The sequence below is a fragment of the Chiloscyllium plagiosum genome, chromosome 4, assembly GCF_004010195.1.
Source record: "Chiloscyllium plagiosum isolate BGI_BamShark_2017 chromosome 4, ASM401019v2, whole genome shotgun sequence".
NCBI lineage: Eukaryota > Metazoa > Chordata > Chondrichthyes > Orectolobiformes > Hemiscylliidae > Chiloscyllium > Chiloscyllium plagiosum.
Genome location: NC_057713.1, coordinates 51,095,520 through 51,116,332, shown reverse-complemented (window position 1 = coordinate 51,116,332; position 20,813 = coordinate 51,095,520). Strand labels below are relative to the sequence as shown.

General features: G+C 38.6%; 1 protein-coding gene and 1 long non-coding RNA gene across 11 annotated transcripts in view; one reads left to right on the top strand and one right to left on the bottom strand.

Moving 5' to 3' along the window:
- myom1b (myomesin 1b) overlaps positions 1–14,078 on the bottom strand; it is a 160,050-nt gene extending 145,972 nt beyond the window's left edge. For 3 of the 10 annotated variants that reach the window (XM_043688208.1, XM_043688207.1, XM_043688209.1), the window contains exons 1-2: positions 13,791–14,077; positions 12,782–12,967 (exon numbers count right to left, since the gene is read on the bottom strand). In XM_043688208.1, coding sequence (XP_043544143.1) covers positions 12,782–12,918 — 137 coding nt within the window. In that variant the 5' untranslated portion in view covers positions 12,919–12,967; positions 13,791–14,077. Of the gene's footprint in view, positions 1–12,781; positions 12,968–13,790 lie in introns of all 10 variants that reach the window. The other 7 variants (XM_043688205.1, XM_043688206.1, XM_043688211.1 and 4 more) reach the window with 5 other exon arrangements.
- The window catches only part of LOC122549041, a 27,167-nt gene extending 8,417 nt beyond the window's left edge, over positions 1–18,750 (top strand). Inside the window, exons 2-3 of the long non-coding RNA XR_006311388.1 lie at positions 18,529–18,590; positions 18,672–18,750. This is a non-coding gene — a long non-coding RNA (uncharacterized LOC122549041). The remainder of the gene's footprint in view (positions 1–18,528; positions 18,591–18,671) is intronic.
- The last annotated feature ends 2,063 nt before the right edge of the window (positions 18,751–20,813 follow it).

Sequence of the window (20,813 nt, the reverse complement as noted above, 5' to 3'; positions counted from 1 at the left end):
AGAATTGCACACAATATTCCAATAGTGGCTTAACCAATGTCCTGTATAGCCGCAACATGATCTCTCAACTCCTCCTGTACTCAATGCTGTAACCAATAAAAGAAAGCATAACAAATGCCTTCTTCACTACCCTATCTACCTGTGACTCCACTATGAACCTGCACTCCAAGGTCTTTGTTCAGTAGAATTCTCTGGGACCTGACCATTAAATGTATAAGTCCTACTAAGATTTGCTTTTCCAAAATGCAGCACCTTGCATTTAGCTGAATTAAACTCCATCTGCCACTTCTCGGCCCATTGGCCCATCTGGTCAAGATCCTGTTGTAATCTGAGGTAATCTTCTTTGCTGTCCACTACACCTCCAATTTTGGCGTCAGCTGCAAACTTACTAACTGTATTTCTTATGCTTACATCCAAATAATTTATGTAAATGACAAAGTAGAGGAACCAACACCGATTCTTGTAGCACTCCACTGGTCACAGGCCTCCAGTCTGAAAAACAACCCTCTGTCTTCTACCTTTGAGCCAGTTCTGTATCCAAATGGCTAGTTCTCCCTCTATTCGTGAGATCTAACCTTGCTAATCAGTCTCCCATGGTGAACCTTGTCGAATGCCTTACTGAAGTCCATATAGATCACATCTACTGCTCTGCCCTCATCAATTCTTTGTTACCTCTTCAAAAACTCAATCAAGTTTGTGAGAAATGATTTCCCCTGGACAAAGCCATGTTGACTATCCCTAATCAGTCCTTGCCTTTCCAAATGCATGTATATCCTATCCCTCAGGATTCCCTCCAACAACTTGCCCACCACCAACGTCAGGCTCACTGGTCTATAGTTCTCTGGCTTGTCCTTAGGATTCTTCTCTATAATTTCATGCTTCCATTTACATAGCTTCAAACTGCCAAATATATCTTTGCATCATCAGAACTTGGATATTAGTTGTTCTTGAGTTTTAAATAAATAAGGATTACGCCCAATATGTTGACCTCCACTTCCTGATGTTACCTGGCTTGCTGTGTTCTTCCAGCCTCCTGCCTGCCTACATTAAATAGGGAGCATGTTTGAGGCTCAAGCACAGATTACTTTGTAATACCAGTGATTTGTCTTCAATTCCATTAGCTTCAAATCTTTTTATAAATAACTTTGACTTCTGCAAGTCCATACATACAAAACATTTACAGATAATTTCCTCTTCCCTACTTTAATCACCTCTTCAAATTTCCAATGTTTAACTATCTGTTGGTATCCCTAACCAGTAAAATCTTCACTTCCGTCTTGAAAACCCCAATTGCTCTACAATCCATCTGAGGAGATTTTTATGGAGAGTTCCACATTTCTCCGAATGTTTGTGTGAAAATGGGCTTTCTTTCCTCCATCACTCCTCTAACCTTTAAATCACCCATTAACCTTTCTTTTGTGGCCTGTGCTTGAAGCCAATGTTAGCTGACACAATATCTGGATTGCTTGATTTGATTAGATTACTTAGTGTGGAAACAGGCCCTTAGGCCCAACAAGTCCACACCGACCCGCCGAAGCGCAACCCACCCATACCCCAACAGTTACCCCTTACCTAACACTATGGGCAATTTAGCATGGCCAATTCACCTGACCTGCACATCTTTGGACTGTGGGGGGGGGGAAACCCACACAGACACTGAGAATGTGCAAACAGTCAGTTGCCTGAGGTGGGAATTGAACCCGGGTCTCTGGTGCTGTGAGGCAGCAGTGCTAACCACTGTCCCACCGTGCCTCTTGAGATGGACCTGATCTCCTTGGATCACAAAAGGAATGGTCACCTTCTGGCCTGTTATCCAGTACAAGCCATCAAATTCAAGAAAGGAGGAAAGAAAATTGAAGAATCAGAAAAAAAAATACTTGTTTCAAAACATTATTTACAAATATGCAAATTTTATTAACTGCTCTAACATTGCATTGTAGAACATGCAGTTTAATATAACAAATAGAGTTTTCTATAAATCATCACAGGAAGTAATGCAAGTTACATTTGATATAATAGCTGGAGCTGTGTTGATCAGCTGATACATATTATTTTATGAAAAGCTCTCCTTGAATTTTGTTTTTTTCAATAAATAACATTTATTTAAATTACCATTTATTGTCGTAGAGTCTGATCTGTCCACATTTGAAAGTCAACAACAGTTGAGTGATCACACTTTCAAAGGTCAAAATTGGGACACACTTAAAATGCTTCAAAATATGGAGATTTGTTATTATGTACATTGGAAAACCAGGAACAAATGTCTCAGGATAGGCATTTGAAAGTGGGAGGTCTCCCATCATATGTCCAACCAGAGTTTACAGCCCTAAATACACCTAATTTTTAATGACAGCAGTTATGGCCTATAAGAATTTGCTTCAATGAAATTTCTGCCTCATTTCTTAATAAAAAGATTAATTCATTTAATGTATAAGCTGCCGTTCCTCTAATTGTACATCAATACAGAATCTCTTCAATTATAAATCAAAAGTAAAACACATTTCCCATTGATATTTTGGATGTGGTATTAGATCCAGCGACAGCACACCACCAAAGTAAATGGCAGTTGGGTCATTGCCAAAGACTTCAAAGTGAGATTAGTCAGCAGATATCTTGATTGGTGATAAAATAATCCTTTAGGCACTGGAACTGGTCATGTGAGATCATTAAATGCACATTCTAACTCTCCCAAGGATACACATCAATTTTTCATAACATTTCTTATCTTGAATCAAGATCAAATGTAGCTTTCAGTAAGATCTTTGAAATATTAGACTTTGGCTAATTCCCATTTTAAAGTTATGTATGCTATCCTTATTTTATTACCACCAGATAGTTCTGCTACCACTGTCCATTAATGGGACTTGAAGTGGAACACAGCAAGTTTCAAATGTATGTATGTAAACAGGAATTAATTATGAATCAGTTGACAAAGTGCACCAAGATATGATTTTTAGCATAACGTTCATTGATTTTCTCCTGCATTTTCCCAGGAAACCAAATGAAATTTATTTTCTGCAAATGTTTGCAAGCACACATGATAACATAGTATTTTAATGTATTCATGGGATGTGACCCTGGAGGACTAAGTCAATATTTTGCCTTTCTCTCACTTCCCAGAGAGAAGATAACAATCAACCACATTGCTGTGGGTGTACAGTCACATGTAGATTCAACCAGGTACGGATGGAAGATTTCATTCTCTAAAAGTCATCAGTAAATCTGATGCTTTTTCGAAAGTTGGTTGAATAGTCACCATTTTGTTGAACTCAAATTTCACCATCTGCCATGGTGGGATTCAAATCCATGACCCCAGAACATTAACCCAAGATTCTGCATTACTAGTAGTGATATTACCACAAACCTGCCATTTCAGTCCTGATGAAAGGAGGTGTGACTGACACAAATATTTTATATAATGCAATTATGTTTGAGTATTATTCCATATCCTTCATAATTGAGTTTTAAATTGTAAACATATAAAAAATAAGTTGCTTCTAATGTTGAGACTTAATTCCTGAAAATTAAATGTAAAAATCCAAATATTGACAGTTGTATTTTTATGTTCTTAAGTATAATAGCTGCAGTCTGTATCAACAACAAAATTAGAATATGATCAACTTTATTAGAACAATCAGAATTATCCAGCACAGAAGGAAGCTGAAGCCTGCTCTTCAACACCTGCTCTTTTCACCGAATCCTGCAAATATTTCCTTTTCTAAACGTACATCAAATTTGTCAACTACATAATGTTTCAATTACCTACATAACTTTTTGGCAATGCATTCCCCATCACAACTTACTGAATAAAACTGTTGTTCCTCATCTCCACCCTGGATTTGCTTTGCCAATTAATTTACATAGCATCCCTACAGTGCAGAAAGAGATCATTTGGCCTGTTGAATCTGCATTCTTAACAGCATTCCACCCTGATGCAGCCCCAACCCCCTACTCTATCCCTGTAATCCTGCATTTCTATGACTAATCTATCTAGCCTGCAGACAATTTAGCTTGGTCAATCTACCTAAATTGCGTGTCTTTGAACTGTGGGACGAAATTGCAACACTCGGCAAAAATCCACTCAGACACAGGGAGATTGTGTGGAGTTTGCACAATCACCAGAGGCTGGAATCAAAGCCGGATCCCTGGCATTGAGGTAGCAGTGCTAACCACCGAGCCATCATGCCACATTGTACATGCTTATCCTATGGTTACTGATCTCCCTGCCAGAGGAATCAGTTTCACTTTAGCTACTCTATCAAAACCCCTCAATTTTGAATACCTTTTTATTAAGTCTCTCTATAGCCTTCATTGCTGGAAGGGAACCATCTCAGTATCTCTAGTCTCTCCACATGATTGAAATCCCTGATGGTTGGTATCATTCTGGTAGGTCGCATCTGACCTGTGTCTCTGTCCTTGGTATCCATTCTAAAATGTGCTGCTCACAATTTGACACAATATTCTAGCTGAGATCCAACCAGATTTACCATAACCTCTCTGGATCATGGAATTCCTACAGTGGGGAAACAGGCCCTTTGGTCCAACAAGTCCACACCAACCCTGGGCGGCACAGTGGTTAGCACTGCTGCCTCAGCGCCAGAGACCCGGGTTCAATTCCCACCTCAGGCAACTATCTGTGTGGAGTTTGCACATTCTCCCCGAGCGTGGGTTTCCTCCAGGTGCTCTGGTTTCCTCCCACAGTCCAAAAATGCACAGGTTAGGTGAATTGGCCATGCTAAGTCGCCTGTAGTGTTAGGTGAAGGGGTAAATGTAGGGGAATGGGTCTGGGTCTGGGTGGGTTGCTTTTCGGAGGGTCGGTGTGGACTTGTTGGGCCAAAGGGCCTGTTTCCACACTCAGTACTCTAAAATCCAAAGACTAACTCACCCAGACACATTTCCCTACCCTATTACTCCACATTTACCCCTAACCCCCACATTCCTGAATTCTATGGGCAATTTAGCATGGCCAATTCACCTAACCTACACATTTGTAGATTGTGGGAGGAAACCCATACAGAAACAGGGAGAATGTTCAAACTCCACACAGACAGTTGCCCGGGGCTAGAATCGAACTCAAGGTCCTGGTCGTTGTGAAGCAGCAGTGCTAACCACCGAGCCACCATGCCACCTTTTTGACAACATTATTAATTTATCTTCCATAGTCAAATATTTGTGGTTGCACAGCTCCATGACCTGTAATATTTTTATCATTTTGTTTATACTTTGCTCCTTATTTTTTCCCCAAGATACATTAGTTCACAGTTCTCTGCATTAAATTTCTTGTCAAATATTTGTTCGTTGACCCATGTCTTCCTAAAACCTGCTACTATCCTCGTTTATCCACCTGTTCACTACATTTTAAAGCTTTGCATGTTCTGCAAATTTTGAAACCATTCCCTGTATACCAAGTCCTGGGCAGAAACGGAGGAAGTGGTAGAGGCTGGTAGAGCCAATAAAATGTGCAGCTGGAGAAAGCACAGCAGATCAAGCATTGCCAAAAAAGCAGGAGAGTCGACGTTTCAGGCAGAACCTTTCATCCTGATGAAAGATCCTGTCTGAAGTGTTGACTCTCCTGCTCTTCTGATGCTGCTTGATCTGCTATATTTCTTACAGCTCCATATTTTATCATCTGTGCCTTTCCAGCATCTGCTGTCCCCTATCTCCAAAGCTGGTACAATTACACCAATTAAAAAAGTATCTGAATAGGTACATGAATTAGAAGGATTTAGAAAGATATAGGCCAAATGCTAGCAAATGGATTAGATTAATTTAGGAAATCTGGTCAGCATAGACGTATTTGTCCGAAGGGTCTGTTTCTGTGTTGTACGACTCAATGACCTCGGACATGCATCAAAAAGTGAAACAAACCCCTGGAGAATATCAACATATATGAAGTCAAAAAATTGTTTCAGCATCACTCTCTGGTTTCTGTCTTTTGACAGAATTTGCATTCATGCTTCAATTATTGCTTTAATCTAATGAGCTTTCATTTCACTGGCAAGTCTATAATTTCATACATCATGGAACACCTTAAAATTCATATCTACATCATCAATTATAAAATCTTGATCAACCTTCTCTGTTGTTTCAAAGAACTTGATGAAATCAATTAATAATTCACAATTTTCTTTGAGAAACCCATGGTTACTGTTACTCATGAATCTACGTTCTTCCAAATAGCAATTGTCTTGGATTATTAGCGGAGATCTTTTCCACTGTTGATGTTATGCTGACTGCTTGATAGTTCCCTGTTTTCTCACTCTTTCTCCCACATTAAAACTAGGTGTAACATTTACAGTCCTCCAATCATCTGGCATCACTCCCATATCCAGGGAGGTTTGAAAGATTGCGATTAGAGCCTCGATGGCAGTAGGAATCCATGCTCACCAGCAAAGCATATTAGGTATTCACTTGAATGATCTTGAAATTCAGCCAACCAACATTCTGGACAGTATGTACCCATGTTCCTGACACGTACTCCTGGATGACAAGCCTTCTTGCTGGCAGCACAGATTTATAAAAAATTGTTCCATCTCTGTTCTAAGCCAGAAATTTCCTCAGAGCAGCTCATGCTCTGCCATTTAAATTCTCAGAAAGTCCATCAACACATATAAATGTGATTTCTGTGATACTGTGACAATTAATAGGCACAGCTCCAATGTAATTTCTAACCCAAGTTCATTTTTATTGTGAAAGAGCTGTGCAAATCCTTTATGTTAATAGGAGACAACTTGATTGTGACCATTACATAATTCTTCATTCAAAATTGTTAACTCTAGATTCAAGAAGGTGGAAGTTGCGTTGCAGAACATTGGTAACAAATTAAGTGTATCTATTATCAAAGCAATGGTATTTGCATATCAGAGTCGGATTTTGACAACACTGTTTTTATATCTGAAAGGTAATTTTACAACCTGGAGCTACCACATGGAACTTCAAATATCAGGAGCAAAATTAATAAACAGCAAATTATGGAAGTGGGTTTATAAGGATTCTTAATTTGCATTCTTCAAAAGTCAAGATCTATTCCAGAAGTAAGAGTTCATAATATTATTCTTGCACTGCACATAATTGAATCATTAATTCTATTATCTAAACTAACTGGAATTTGGTACAGTTATGACTTTGTTTGCCTGGCCATTCAAAGTGGTCGACATAGACAAACATTGGAATTTTCAGGAAATTTTGTTTAAAGCAAAAAGAATTATTGATATTATTCATACTTAAGCAATGACCGAGACATTGCTGTAGAAACAACATCAGGATACAGAGCACTCACTGTTACTAAAGATGATATGTAGCAAGAACTAGACAATATTCAGCCATAGGTTGATAAGTAGTAAACAACATTCACACCACAAAGTGCCAGGTAATAACCATCTCCAACAGGACAGAGATTCCAACAATCTCATTTCAATACTCAATGGCATAAATCAATATTACAATCCCTCAGAATTAATAGTCTGCAGTTACCATTGACTAGAAACTGAACTAGACTCACCATATGAAAACACAGTGGCTACAAGAGCAGGTCAGAGGATGAGAATTCTGAGGCAAACAGATGGATGTATACAACTCCGACAATACTCAAAGTTTGACAACTTTTGCAGGGCAAAACAATCCACTAGATTGGTACCCCAGAAACTGAACTAGACTCACCATATGAAAACACAGTGGCTACAAGAGCAGGTCAGAGGATGAGAATTCTGAGGCAAACAGATGGATGTGTACAACTCCGACAATACTGAAAAAGTTTGACAACTTTTGCAGGGCAAAACAATCCACTAGATTGGTACCCCATCATCTTAAACATTCATTTTTTCCACTCCTGAAAAACAGTGGCAGAACGTGTGCCATGTACAGGCTACAATGTAACAACTTATCAAGACATTCTGTCTTGAAAACCTGTGATGTTTACCACCTAAACAAGATCTCTGCCAAGTCATACACCATCCTTTTGGAATTATATAACACTTCTTCAGTATCCTGGGGTTAAAATCTAGGAACTCCCTTCCAAACTGAACTGTGAGTGTACCTGCACCATCTGACTGCAAAGGTTCAAAGGGGCAGCTCACCACCATCTTCTTAAAGGCAATTGGTGATTAGCAAGAAATGTGGGCCTAGCCAGCAATGTCCATATCATGTGAAAGACTAAAATTAATTAAACAGGCAATAACTTACTGATTTCTGGATGTAACCACATATACGTAATCACAGGAAGTTGCCACATAGTTAAATGCAGAAGAGGTTGTTGTCAGTTACCCCTTTCTGCAGAAGATGCACCATGATAATATCAAGAGACTCAGCATTTGAAGGACTTGAACATGTTGACAAATTGCTGTAATTATGTGATAGATATGCTCTAAAGTCAGCAGAAAAAAAAAGTTAGAGCATATCATTCTTTGGAAGTCTATGCTCACCACAACAACAGCATTACTCTCATGAATCCTCCCATCATAAACCTCAACCATGTTACTTAATCAAAATTTTCCTTTAATAAATTCATATTGGTTTTCCTTAATTAGTTCACATTTGTTCAAGTGAATGTTAATTTTGTCCTGGATTATTATCTTTAAAACCTTTCCCCCACTGAGGCTGAACTAACTGGCCTTTAGTTCCTGAGTTAATCTTCATGCATTTTTGAACAAGAAGACGACATTTGCAATCCTCCAGGCCCTTTGCACCACCCTAAAGGAGGATGGAATAACTCCAGGTGGTGCTTTCACAATTTTGACTGTTACTTTCCTCAACATCTATAGGTGCATATGGTCTGGTCCTGGGACTAATTGAGGCAGAATCTTCCCAGCTCCTAAATGACTTGGGCATTGGTGAGAAAATTAGAAGAATCGATTGAGATGGGCAGCAAGGAGCTGCCTGCCATTAAAAGCATAACTTTCATTTTCTACATGTTGAACAGTGAGATGGGTGTACAGTTAGGCCTTAAAGATACTGCTGGTACCAGCAATCCCAAGAGGTTCTTAGCTGTGGCCAATACTTCCAATTGTGATAAATGGGAGAAACTAATGAACAAGAAGTCACTGGGGAATAGTGCATTGGTAATGTGGAAAGTTTGGCAAGATTGAACATGAAAACTCACTAGGGCCTGTAGAAATAAACCATCCCTGAAACTGACTAAAATTGATACTTAGGTGATTTCGAGTAAGATTCAGCCTATTATCTTTAAGTATAGCCGGCCTTATGAATATCTCTTTACCCAGTTTTAGCCCATTCATATTTCAATTGCTTCTTCTTTGACTATGATATTGACAACATCTTTTTTCTTTTTAAAGGCAAATGCAAGGTACTCATTTAGTAGCTCAGCCATATACAAATCTCCTTTTTACTCCTAATCTATCTGACTGCTTCTTTTACATATCTTTTAGTATTTATGTGCCATGCAAAATGTTTACATCCCCTTTTATGTAACTGACCCTCACCCAATTAATTAGATGTACTCTGAATTCTTCCATATCTAATATCTAAAGCTTTTGATATAACAACCACCTTCCCCAAAATGTTTCCCTCCTGATTCACTTCAATGATTTTATTCCCCAGAACTAAATCCAGCAATTTCTCCCTTGCAGGTGAGCTAGAAACATAGTAATCTAGAAAGTTTTCCTGAACACACTTTCAAATACATTATCTTCTTTGCCCTTTAAGGATTAGAGGGAAAAGGCAATAAAGTGAGGAGTATTAGATCAGCAATGATCAGCCATGGTCTGCCAGACTCAAGGGGTCAAATAGCCTACTCCTTTTCCTGTTTCTCACAGTCTTATAGTCATACTGATACTATCCCAAGTCAACATTATATTTGGAAAATTAAAGTTCCATTTTAATGGCATGGTGACATACAAGACAGGCCAGCGTGTATTGACTATCTCCACTTGCCCTTAAACTGAGCAGCTTGTTAAGCCTTTCAAACTGCAGTCAAGAGTCAATCTTAATGTGGGTCTACATGTAGACTAGACTCAAGGATGGTAAATTTCCTTTATCTAAGGGCATGAGAACACCAAATAATTGTCTTTACAACAATCAATGTTAGTTGTCATGGTCACCATTACTGAAACCAGCTTTATCTTCCAGATTTGTAAGTTAAATTTTAATTCCCACCTGCAATGGTGGGGTTTGAAACAATATCCTCAGTCCATATCTCCGAGACATTATTTTGAGACTTTGGATTATTTGTCCTGTGACATCACTGATGCATCATCATCTTGCCAGTTCCTCATTTTGTAACTCATTAAAATTTCCTTGCTAAGTGTTTTCATGTAAATCTTTGCCATTAATTTGTGGCCTACAGAATGCATCCTGTAGTGTTATGGTATCTCTATTATTCCTGAGTGCGAGCTAAGTAAATTGTGTTCCTGATCCCTCTTGGATATCCTCTCTCTCAAGGCAATCATGTAGTGGTAACATTTGGTGGACGAGTAATCCTGAGCCCAACGCTAATGTTGTGAGGGTCTTAAGTTCGAATTTCACCAGGACAGACTGAAACCATCTGAAATCAATTAAAATCTGGAATTAAAGAAGCTGACCTAATGACAATCTTGTAATTCCAATTAATTGTCATTAAAACCCATCTGGTCTAGCCTACATGTGATTCCAGACCCACAGTAATGTAATTCACTCTTAACTGTCCTCTGGGCAATTAGGAATGGGCAGTGAATGCTGGTCTGGCTTGTGACATTGACGTCCCATGAACAAATAAAAGAGGTTCTCCTTAAGTCGCTATTGACAGGCTTCTTCCTTTCTTTTATTTCCTAGGTTTCCTGAATACCTTGCATCCAGAGCTATTTAAAGTCAGTTCTTTGTTTTTTTTGGAGCCAGATCTCCATTGTCACCATAATATCATATTGTCCCATGGATATCTGCCCCATAGTGCTGTTTACAACAATCCCTGCATTCATGTACATGCGTTTTTAATCTATTTCAGGCACGACTGCAGACCCTGTTGGGGGAAGTCTGGTGCATACTTTCTGCCAAATGCCGTTTGTGCATCACCAGTTCTATCAGAGAGATCATAAGGCCATAAGGCATAGGAGCGGAAATTAGGCCATTCAGGCCATCGAGTCTGCTCCACCATTCAAATCATCACTGGTAGGTTTTTCAACTCCATTCTCCCACTATCTTCCTGTACCCTTGATAATGAAGAACCTACCTATCTCCATCTCAAATATACTCAATGACCTGGCCTCCACAGCTTTCTGGAGCAGCAAATTCCATAGATTCACTACTCTCTGGCTAAAAACATTTCTTCTTATCTCCATTCTAAAAGGTCTTCCCTCTACTCTAAGGCTGTGCCCTCAGATCCTGGTCTCTCCTACCAATGGAAACATCTTCCTAACGTCCACTCTGTCCAGGCCTTTCAGTTTTCTGTAACTTTCAAATATATCACCCCTCATCCTTCTAAACTCCATCGAGTAAAGACCCAGAGTCCTCAAACATTCCTCATTTGTTAAGGTTTTCATTCCTGGGACCATTCGCATGAATCTCCTCTGAACACGCTCCAGGGCCAATACATCCTTCCTGAGATATGGGACCCAAAACTGTGCGCAATACTCCAAATATGGCCTCTCCAGAGCCTTATAGAGCCTCAGAAGTACATTCTTGCTTTTATGTTCAAGTCCTCTCGAAATACATGCCATCATTGAATTTGCCTTCCTAACTACTGACTCAACCTACCTAAAAGTTCTTTGTCCAAGTGTTTAATGTTTGCCTTAGGGAGGTAAAATCTTGATGTTTTTGCTGATTTGAGCCAGTTTGCATGTGTTTTTCTTTCTCCCTCTGGCAATCAACAAGGCAAAAGTAAGGACTGCATTGCTGGAGATTAGAGTCAAGATTAAAGTGGTGCTGGAAAAGCACAGCAGGTCAGGCAACATCCGAGGCGCAGGAGAATTGACGTTTCAGGCAAAAGCCTTTCATCCAGTCAACATGGCAGACAAGGGATTACAGCTAGTGAGAAGGTAGGGTTGACCATAGTTAGAGTATTCCTGGGTTACTTTTACCAGACAACATTAGTCACTCATGACTGACAAAATCTCGAATGCATTTCGGAGCTGCATACCATGATCTCAACTTAAACATAATAATCCACTGCAGGATTACAAACCCAAAGAAAAAAAGAATCACAAAACAGATTCAAAACAAATAAAAATGAAGATGTACAGTACAGGTTCTCTGAATCTGAAAAGGAGTTATTCAGAACCAGATCTTAGTGAATGGAGAATCATCTGCCCAAATGTTTGGTTTGCCCTTTGCTTTACAAGTCCTGAGAAATTCTTGAGTATTTCAAACATTTTCCATTTTTCCTTCAGATTTCCTGCACATTTTTTAAAAATCACAACACAAAAATTCAAAATCTAATCTGACCAATGCTGTTGAACATAAGAATGGAAGCAATATGTATGTCTAAGCAACACTTCAAGTCTGGTAGTTTATTTTTCATTAATTGATAATTGCATTAATTAACTGTTTTCTAAAGGACTGCCTACTAGGTATAGTGAATGTACTGTAAAATTTCACCTTAGACCATTGATAAACATTTTGCGCATAACGCCACAGTTCTCTGAGCTTTGTAATATAATTTAAACCTCAGGACAAACACTTAAGTAGTTTGGTAATAAAATTCTAACAGGCAATCATGCATTTAATAGCCCCCGAACTCTAGACATTGACACATTTTAAAATACATTATCTGCTGCCTTCAGCTGTGAAGAACCTTTGTGAAACGTGGGCGGACAAACTGCATTGGGATTGCAGTATAGCACCCCTACAGTGATACCTGTGGGAGTGAGTTGCAGTACTGCGCTTTTCCTCTTGGCGGTACTCTTGCATAGTGGACGATAGCTGTGTATTGCGATAATCGCGGTCATAGTGCCGGTGGTGTTTCTGGTAGAAAGGTAAAGACAACGAGGACATTGCTGGGCACGTAAAATCCAAACTTATCGCCTGTACGAAATCTTCAAATCTATTCATAGACAAATGAAGAAACATTCAGGGACAGAGAACAAAAAAAAGGTTGTTCCATTAACTTGATCAAACAATAATGAGCGCGGGTGGCTGCTATAAAGAGAGAGGAGTGTGCCCATTCGAAAATATAGGGACGGGCACTCTGTGTGTCAGCCCGGTCTGTTTCCTGACCTTTTCTGGTCTGATCCAGAATGACCGAAACAAAACAAAAAAAAACGCCGCAGCTAATGTTTCAACAATGTGTAAGGTTGCATTTGCATAATTCATTAATTACAAGGATAAATTATAGGAAATACGGACGTTTTAAAATCCGCGGCATGTTTGGAAATGTTTTAATACAGATGCAAACCTTTGTATGAAATAAAACGACATCTATTTGAATTATCCATTAATGGTTTTAAGTGATCCGATATCGTGCAGATAATCCCTTACAATAATCACAATATAACTATTAACAGATAACACGCCTTATCTGCTCTGACTTTTTTTGCACTAAACATTTTATTCTCCTGTATTTGATTTTCTATTTCAAAATAAATTCTGACATAATTGCAGCCAACTGGGTTCTCTTCATGTGAAAAAATTCTTGAGTTCATTCCCTTTTCTAAAGATGTTCATTTATCTTATTGAAAGACTATAGACCTCAAATAACAGTCTCTACCACAGTGTTTCTGATATATATCCCCGCGCTGAAAGTACATTTAGAACTGCAGAAAGTCAGCTGTTGACTGGACCCCACTTTTCCTAAATCAAACTCACATTTAAATCACAGAAATACCACACACTATTGCTAAACGGATGCACGAACACCGAACCCTTACCAAATATCAAATGTTTCTTGGGGGGTTTTGGTGAAATGCAGGCGATAAGGCTCCGTATATTGAATCGAGGGAGGCAGTGGGAGGAAGAAGGCTGCAAACTCGGCTCCAGGGTTCAGTACAAAAATAATGTCTCCCGTCAGTGGAATTTCAAAGCCAGAGTCCCGACCTTTTATGGCCAGGAGGATTGATAAATATAGCACTCGGAGCAAGCGAAGTTAGTAATCACCAACTGTTAGTAATTCAGCTGCAGGTAAAAGACTTTCGGATGCACTGAAATGAGAATTGGCAAATACTTGAGTTAAAGTTCCAATTCGCTGATCGCTTTTATCCCGTTGCTTCTGAAATCTGATACATTTCGCTCGTATTCGGCACCCTGTGTACCCATCAAGGGATCGACTTTTGATAATTGGACCTGAGCCTCCTTAGTGATTAAATGTACATATGTGGAGGTGTGGTTTGAAATGTATAGGGCTCACTCCATACATTGCCCGAATGAGCAGTGTAAATATATCCACTGTTAAGAAAGCATCTGTGGAGGGAACAATGGTACAAACATAACAGGCAAGCAGTAAATGGTGAATTTCAGATGTAACTTTGTGTTCATTTCAAAACGGAAATCTTTGATTAATAGATTACTAAACCAAAAACCTTTCCGGCTCAACGTGATTTGTTTTCAGCTTCCTGACTAAACGCATTTAAAATAATAAATTCTGTGTATTTCTGAAAAAAATTAGCAGATTGGGAGGTACTAGTCTAAGCACTGACTATCCTTCAAGTTTGCTTATATTGTTATTATCCTTTTCTTATCATCCTCTTGACTCGATATCAACATGTATTATGCAAATACTTGTTCCATCTTGATATTTAAGCCAATGATCATTCCGAGTATACTTTCTATAATTGGCTGCTCCAAGTCACTTGTGCAGATTATTTTTTTCACTCCCAGTACACATGTATACATGACAAGACCAACAAATATTATCCATCCTTAATTGCCTTTGAGAAGATAGTGGTGAGTTGCCTTCTTGAACATTGTGTGCTGTAGGTAGACCCACAATCTTATCCGGGAGGGGATACCAGGCTTTTAACCCAGGGGGTGAGGAGCCAGCAACATATTAAATTGGAATTAGCCAGTGATACTTCTTCACAATGTATTTTTGAGACTCTCCAGAAAATCTGTTGTTTTATTATAATCTATTTTGATATTATCACTTCTCAACCCATATCTATTGGGTTCAATTCCTCCATGAGACTTATCTGAATACTTAATCATTTTCCTTTTCCATATTGTAATAAAATCATTTATACTATTTGAAACTACTCCTTTATACTAATTTGCATCTCTTAAATCACACCATTATTCCCCACCTCAAGAGGCCCACTAGACACGTCTTTCTTTTAGATTGCTAACATTCCTTCAATTTCATTTCCTAATTCATATTCTAGAACCCATTGTCACCACTTAGATCTGTTCTCACATTTGCAAATATTGGCTTGTTGAATCAATACAATTTGGTTGCCACACTGCCTGCAGGTTTTAGAAAGATGTCAAGTATTAAGGCCATCAGTTGTTACTTCTCACTGAGATAGCTGTGAGTTTTTATTTTGCTAAGTGCTGACTTTGAGGAGATATGATTGTGTTTGATAAAATGATAAAAGGATTGGTGCTGAACCATGAGGATTTGAACCATTTCAATTGGTAAGCAGAGTGCACTCAAGACAAAGTTACACAAATAAAGATGCTAGAAGCTGCTTTTTGCAAAAGACGGCAATGTCTGGAATAAATTTCTGATAAGTGTTTGAAGTCCTCATTTACTGTAGATGTCCAAATGATGTTAACACATTTCTGAGAGTGGCTAACCAATCTAGATAATGAAGACTGGTAGTTTCCCAGTCTCCGAAGCCAAGTAAAGAAGTTGGCATTCCTACAGTTCAACACTCAATATGTTTGGAAATATTAGCGATCTTACAAGTATAACTAAAGCCATTTCTTCACTATGCACGTTTGATGTTGAAATAAGGAGGATTAAAGTTATCCTGCAGAATAATAGCTACAATGATCAAATCACTTCTCACTTTATATCATGTAAATTCATAGAACATTCTAAGATTGTTAGTCCTAAAAAGTACGCTATCTAAATTACATTAGCCTAGAAGGAACCACATGGGTGGTGTTCACAAGATCCTTGCGTCAGGTCAAAAATCTGTCCTACCTATCACACAAATCAATAACTTGCTATATGGATTTCAGTGCTGGTGCGATGCCAAATGTATTGGCTATGTGTCCAAACATTAGTGAAATTATCAAACAGAATACACTGTCAGCTGTTCATCACAAGTAAAGTTCTGACTGCACCAATCTAGCCCATGCTTACAATACAGTGTTCATTGCTAAGTAATCCTTGAGTGTGTGAAGAATAATGCTGACAACCAATTTAGGATTATCAGTCAGGCTTAATTTGGTACATTTGTGTGTACTGGAAACTCCATATATTAATGCACAGGGCCCTGTTCATGCAAATAGAATGAACATGTGCACACATGGTGTCTTGTTTCAACTCAACAAACAGGTGACAGCCTTTCTTCAGCTCATTTCTCAGGAGAATGTCCTAATCAATCAGGGTCAAACTGAATTAATATTTAAACAAAAGCTGGCTAGTAAATGTCAGCCATCCTCAATTCTGTATTCTCTAGAGCAACGCTATGAACAAACAGATTTCATTTGCCAACCAATGAAAACTTTCATAGAGTCATAGATTCATAGAGATGTACAGCATGGAAACAGAGCCTTTGGTCCAACTTGTCCATGACGATCAGATATCCCAACCTAATCTAGTGCCATTTGCCAGCACTTGGCCCATATCCCTCTAAACCTTTCCTATTCAAATACCCATCCAGATGCCGTTTAAATGTTGTAATTGTCCCACCTCCATCACTTCCTCTGGCAACTAATTCCATACACGCACCACCCTCTGCATGAAAAAGTTGCCTCTTAGGTCGCTTTTAAATCTTTCCCCTCTCACTCTAAACCTATGCCCTCTAGTTCTGGACTCCCCGACCCCAGGGAAAAGACCTTATCTATTTATCTTATCCATACCCCTCATGATTTTATAAACTTCTATAAGGTCACCCCACAGCCTCCGACGCTCCAGAGAAAACAGCCCCAGCCTATTCAGCCTCTCCCTATAGCTCAAATGCTCCAACCCTGGCAACATCCTTGTAAATCTTTTCTGAACTATTTCATGTTTCACAACATCCTTCCAGTAAGAGGGAGACCAGAATTGCACGCAATATTACAAAAGTAGCCTAACCAATGCTCTGTACATTGCCACAACATGACCTCCCAGTTCCTGTACTCAATACTCTGTCCAATAAAGGAAACACCTTCTTCACTAACCTGTGACTCCATTTTCAAGGAACTATGAACCTGCACTCCAAGGTCTATTTATTTAGCAACACTCCCCAGGACCTGACCATTAAGTGTATAAGTCTTTCTCTGACTTGCCTTTCCAAAAGCACCTCAGATTTATCTAAATTAAGCTCCATGTGCCACTTCTCAGCCCATTGGCCCATCTGATCAAGATCCCATTGTCCTTTCATAATGGAAAGGATTTCCTGGTTTTTCACTTTTCTGATATTCTTGTGAATTTTCGTGATGAGTGCAAACCAAAAAGTTTCAATTAAATATGTCTTTTTTGCCAACAATACTTAAATTCTGTACTTTAATGACAATTTAATTTGGCTTGTAGTCAAATATTTACATGATATTTTCCAAATGGCATATGATCAGTATGACAAAAGGAGTTTTACATTGATTGGATTCTTTGAATTGTTAAAACCTTGATAACAAAGAATGACATAAGGAGAAAAGATGTTAGTTCAGAAAATCACCAAGTAGCATAAGAATGAGTAGTGATTGGAAATAACAAATGTCACAGTTATTTACTAATCCCTGATAGTAATTGTAGATACTTTGATCAACTTGACCAGAGATGTTTTGGCATGTCTCTGGGGCAGATGAGACTTGAACCTGGAACTTCAGGTCCAGTAATAATGACACCATCACGGTGCCACAAGAGCCCTCAGTTATGCCATTGGACAAATTGTAACCAAGGCATTGTGACAATTGCTGGAAAATCTCAGTAGGTATGCCAGCATCTGTGAAGATAAATCCACAGAAATATTAATTCTGATTTATCTTCACAGATGCTGCCAGATGTACTGAGCTTTCCCAACAATTGTTACAGAACTAGTTCTGAGGAAGGGTCAGCAAGTCTGAAACATTAACTCTGTTTTCTCTTCAAGGGTCAGTGAGGACTTGTTGAGCCGAAGGGCCTGTTTCCACACTGTAAGTAATCTAATCTAAAAAAAAAGATGCTCCAGACCTGCTGAGCTTTTCCAGCAATTGTTACAGAACTAGTTCTGAGGAAAGGTCAGCGGACCTGAAACATTAACTCTGTTATGTCTTTACAGATGCTGCCAGACCTGCTGAGCTTTCCAACAATTTCTATTTTTGTTTCTGTTTTATAGCATCTGCAGTTCTTTTAGTTTTTATTTTGCAAAGTAACAAGTGTCAGGGATTTTAATGTTCAAATAGTTTGGATGAATCAAAATGTTTGAAGTGATGTGGAAGCTGTGTTTTGTATTTTCATTGGCGAATATAAATCACACTAAATCTTTTTTCTTTCATTTTTGCAAAATTGGAGTTATTTCATCATATCTATGTTTGTGTGCATAGTTTACAGGTATCAACATCTGCAATTCATACCCAGCCAGTTGACTGTACAATGGTATGAACTTGTAAGCTCCATTCATCTATTAATCTTTTTAATATTTTTGCATAGTGAGAGCATGTTTTAACTTTGGAATGTTTATTTGCAGACACAAAGGATGGCAGTGGTGCAAATAGAAATGAGAAGTGACAACTGGAGGATGCAAGGAATTCATTCAAGTATTATTAGCAGGAGGCAGTTGGGAGGTCGATATCTTAATTATAGATTAGACTCCTGAATACTTCAGAAAGTCCACTTTAAAACTCTTCAGAAATTAGAAGTCTTCATTTTAAGCCTGTCACAATCATTTCTTAAAATATGATGTGAAACTTTCTTGTACATTTTAAATATAAAAGGCAAATATACATACAGACAAAGAAGGACACCAGTTTGATTTGGATAACACACACATCCTAGGACAGGCAAAACAAAGACATGCACGAAAATTCTTAGAGGCATGGCACTCCAACCAGAACTCCTTCAATAAATACATTGATTTAGATGCTATCCACCTTCCCTTGAAAAGAAAACTGGAAATGATATCACCCACCTTCAGAAACTACAAAATTATGAGGGGCATGGATAGGATAAATAGACAAAGTATTTTCCCTGGGGTGGGGAAGTCCAGAACTGGAGGGCATAGGTTTGGGGTGAGAGGGGAAAGATATAAAAGAGACCTAAGAGGCAACTTTTTCACGCAGAGGGTGGTACTACATCTCTATGACTCTATGACCTATAAATAGAGAGGCGGGACATACCACCAGCACTTCACCAGAGATTCTCACTGATGATGTTATCTGGTATGGTGACAAAATGTCTGAAAAGAAACCTTCAAGCTCAGCGAGCTAACTTACATACTTAAAAAAAGGCAAATCCTACCATACAGGCATTGTTGTGTGTTAATATGCTTCATCTTGTTTTTTCACAACACTGTCCACTTTTGGACATCCTAAGGAAAAGGCAATGCAGTTTCTTTTTACCAGCATTGGCTGTGTATTTACCTATATGGCAGAAATGTTACAATGTTCTCTATTTAAGAGGAAATTAGATTATACAAACATTGTTCCAAATTCTGCTCTGTTTCACAACCACATGACCAGATGGGACCACAAGCAAGTCATTTACTTCCTACAGGGTTTTGCAAGGTTTTCTTGAACATCATAGTAATTGAGGGTGTTTTTATATGTATGCATCCTATGCAGGAAAAGAATATGAAGATATGTAAAAGGAAAAAGAGTAGGCCACTGATCTGATTTTAACCTCAATTCTACATTATTGCATATTCAGGATAATCATTCATCCTCTTGGTAATCAAGAATTGATCTAGCCCTGCCTTAAAAATATTCTACATCAACTGCCTTTTGAAAAAGAGAATTCTAAAGACTCATGACCCTCTGAGAGAAAAGAAAATCCTCATCTCTGTCTTCAATGGGCATCCTCTTGTTTCTAAACTATGACCCCTAGTTCTAGATTGTCCCACAGGAGAAAACATTATTTCGACAAACTTTTGGTCCAGTCCCCTCAGTATCTTCTATGTTTCAGTTACATCACCTCTGACTCCTCTAATCTCCAGAGAAATGCACCGTGGGGTCATTTTTTATCCCATTCTTTCTTCTATAATTTTCACTGCTGTAGAGAGAGTTTTAAACTAGTACATTGGAAGAGGGAAGGATTCCCTTGAGGAGGGATTTGGAAATTTAAAATGAAGACAGGAATCGTGAAGGGTAATGAAATGGATAATGGAAATTAGAGTGCAATAAAACAGGTGAGCTGCAAAGTTAGTATCAAATGAGACAGAGACTTTAAAGGTAATAGGCATCAGACAGTAAGGTAAATGCTTGGAATAGAAGTAAAGAAGAACTGAAGTTACTTCATCTGAATACATGGATCAATAAGAATGATGAACGAGTGTCAGAGATAGAAATAAATAATATAGATGTAATCAGTGTTATAGAGATATGGTTAAAAGGCAACAGATTGGGAAATAAATATTCTAGGGTACATGTTTTTGAGGACAATCAGAATGGATAAGGAGGAGGGATAGCCCTAATAACATTGGATGATAAAAGAACATTCAATGAGAAAGGATCTGTCTCAGAAAATCAGGAAATAGAATCACAATAGCTGAAGATTAGGGAAGAATTTGGTGGGATTAGTTTAGAAGCCGAAAATGTGTTGCTGGAAAAGCGCAGCAGGTCAGGCAGCATCCAGGGAACAGGAGAATCGACGTTTCGGGCATAAGCCCTTCTTC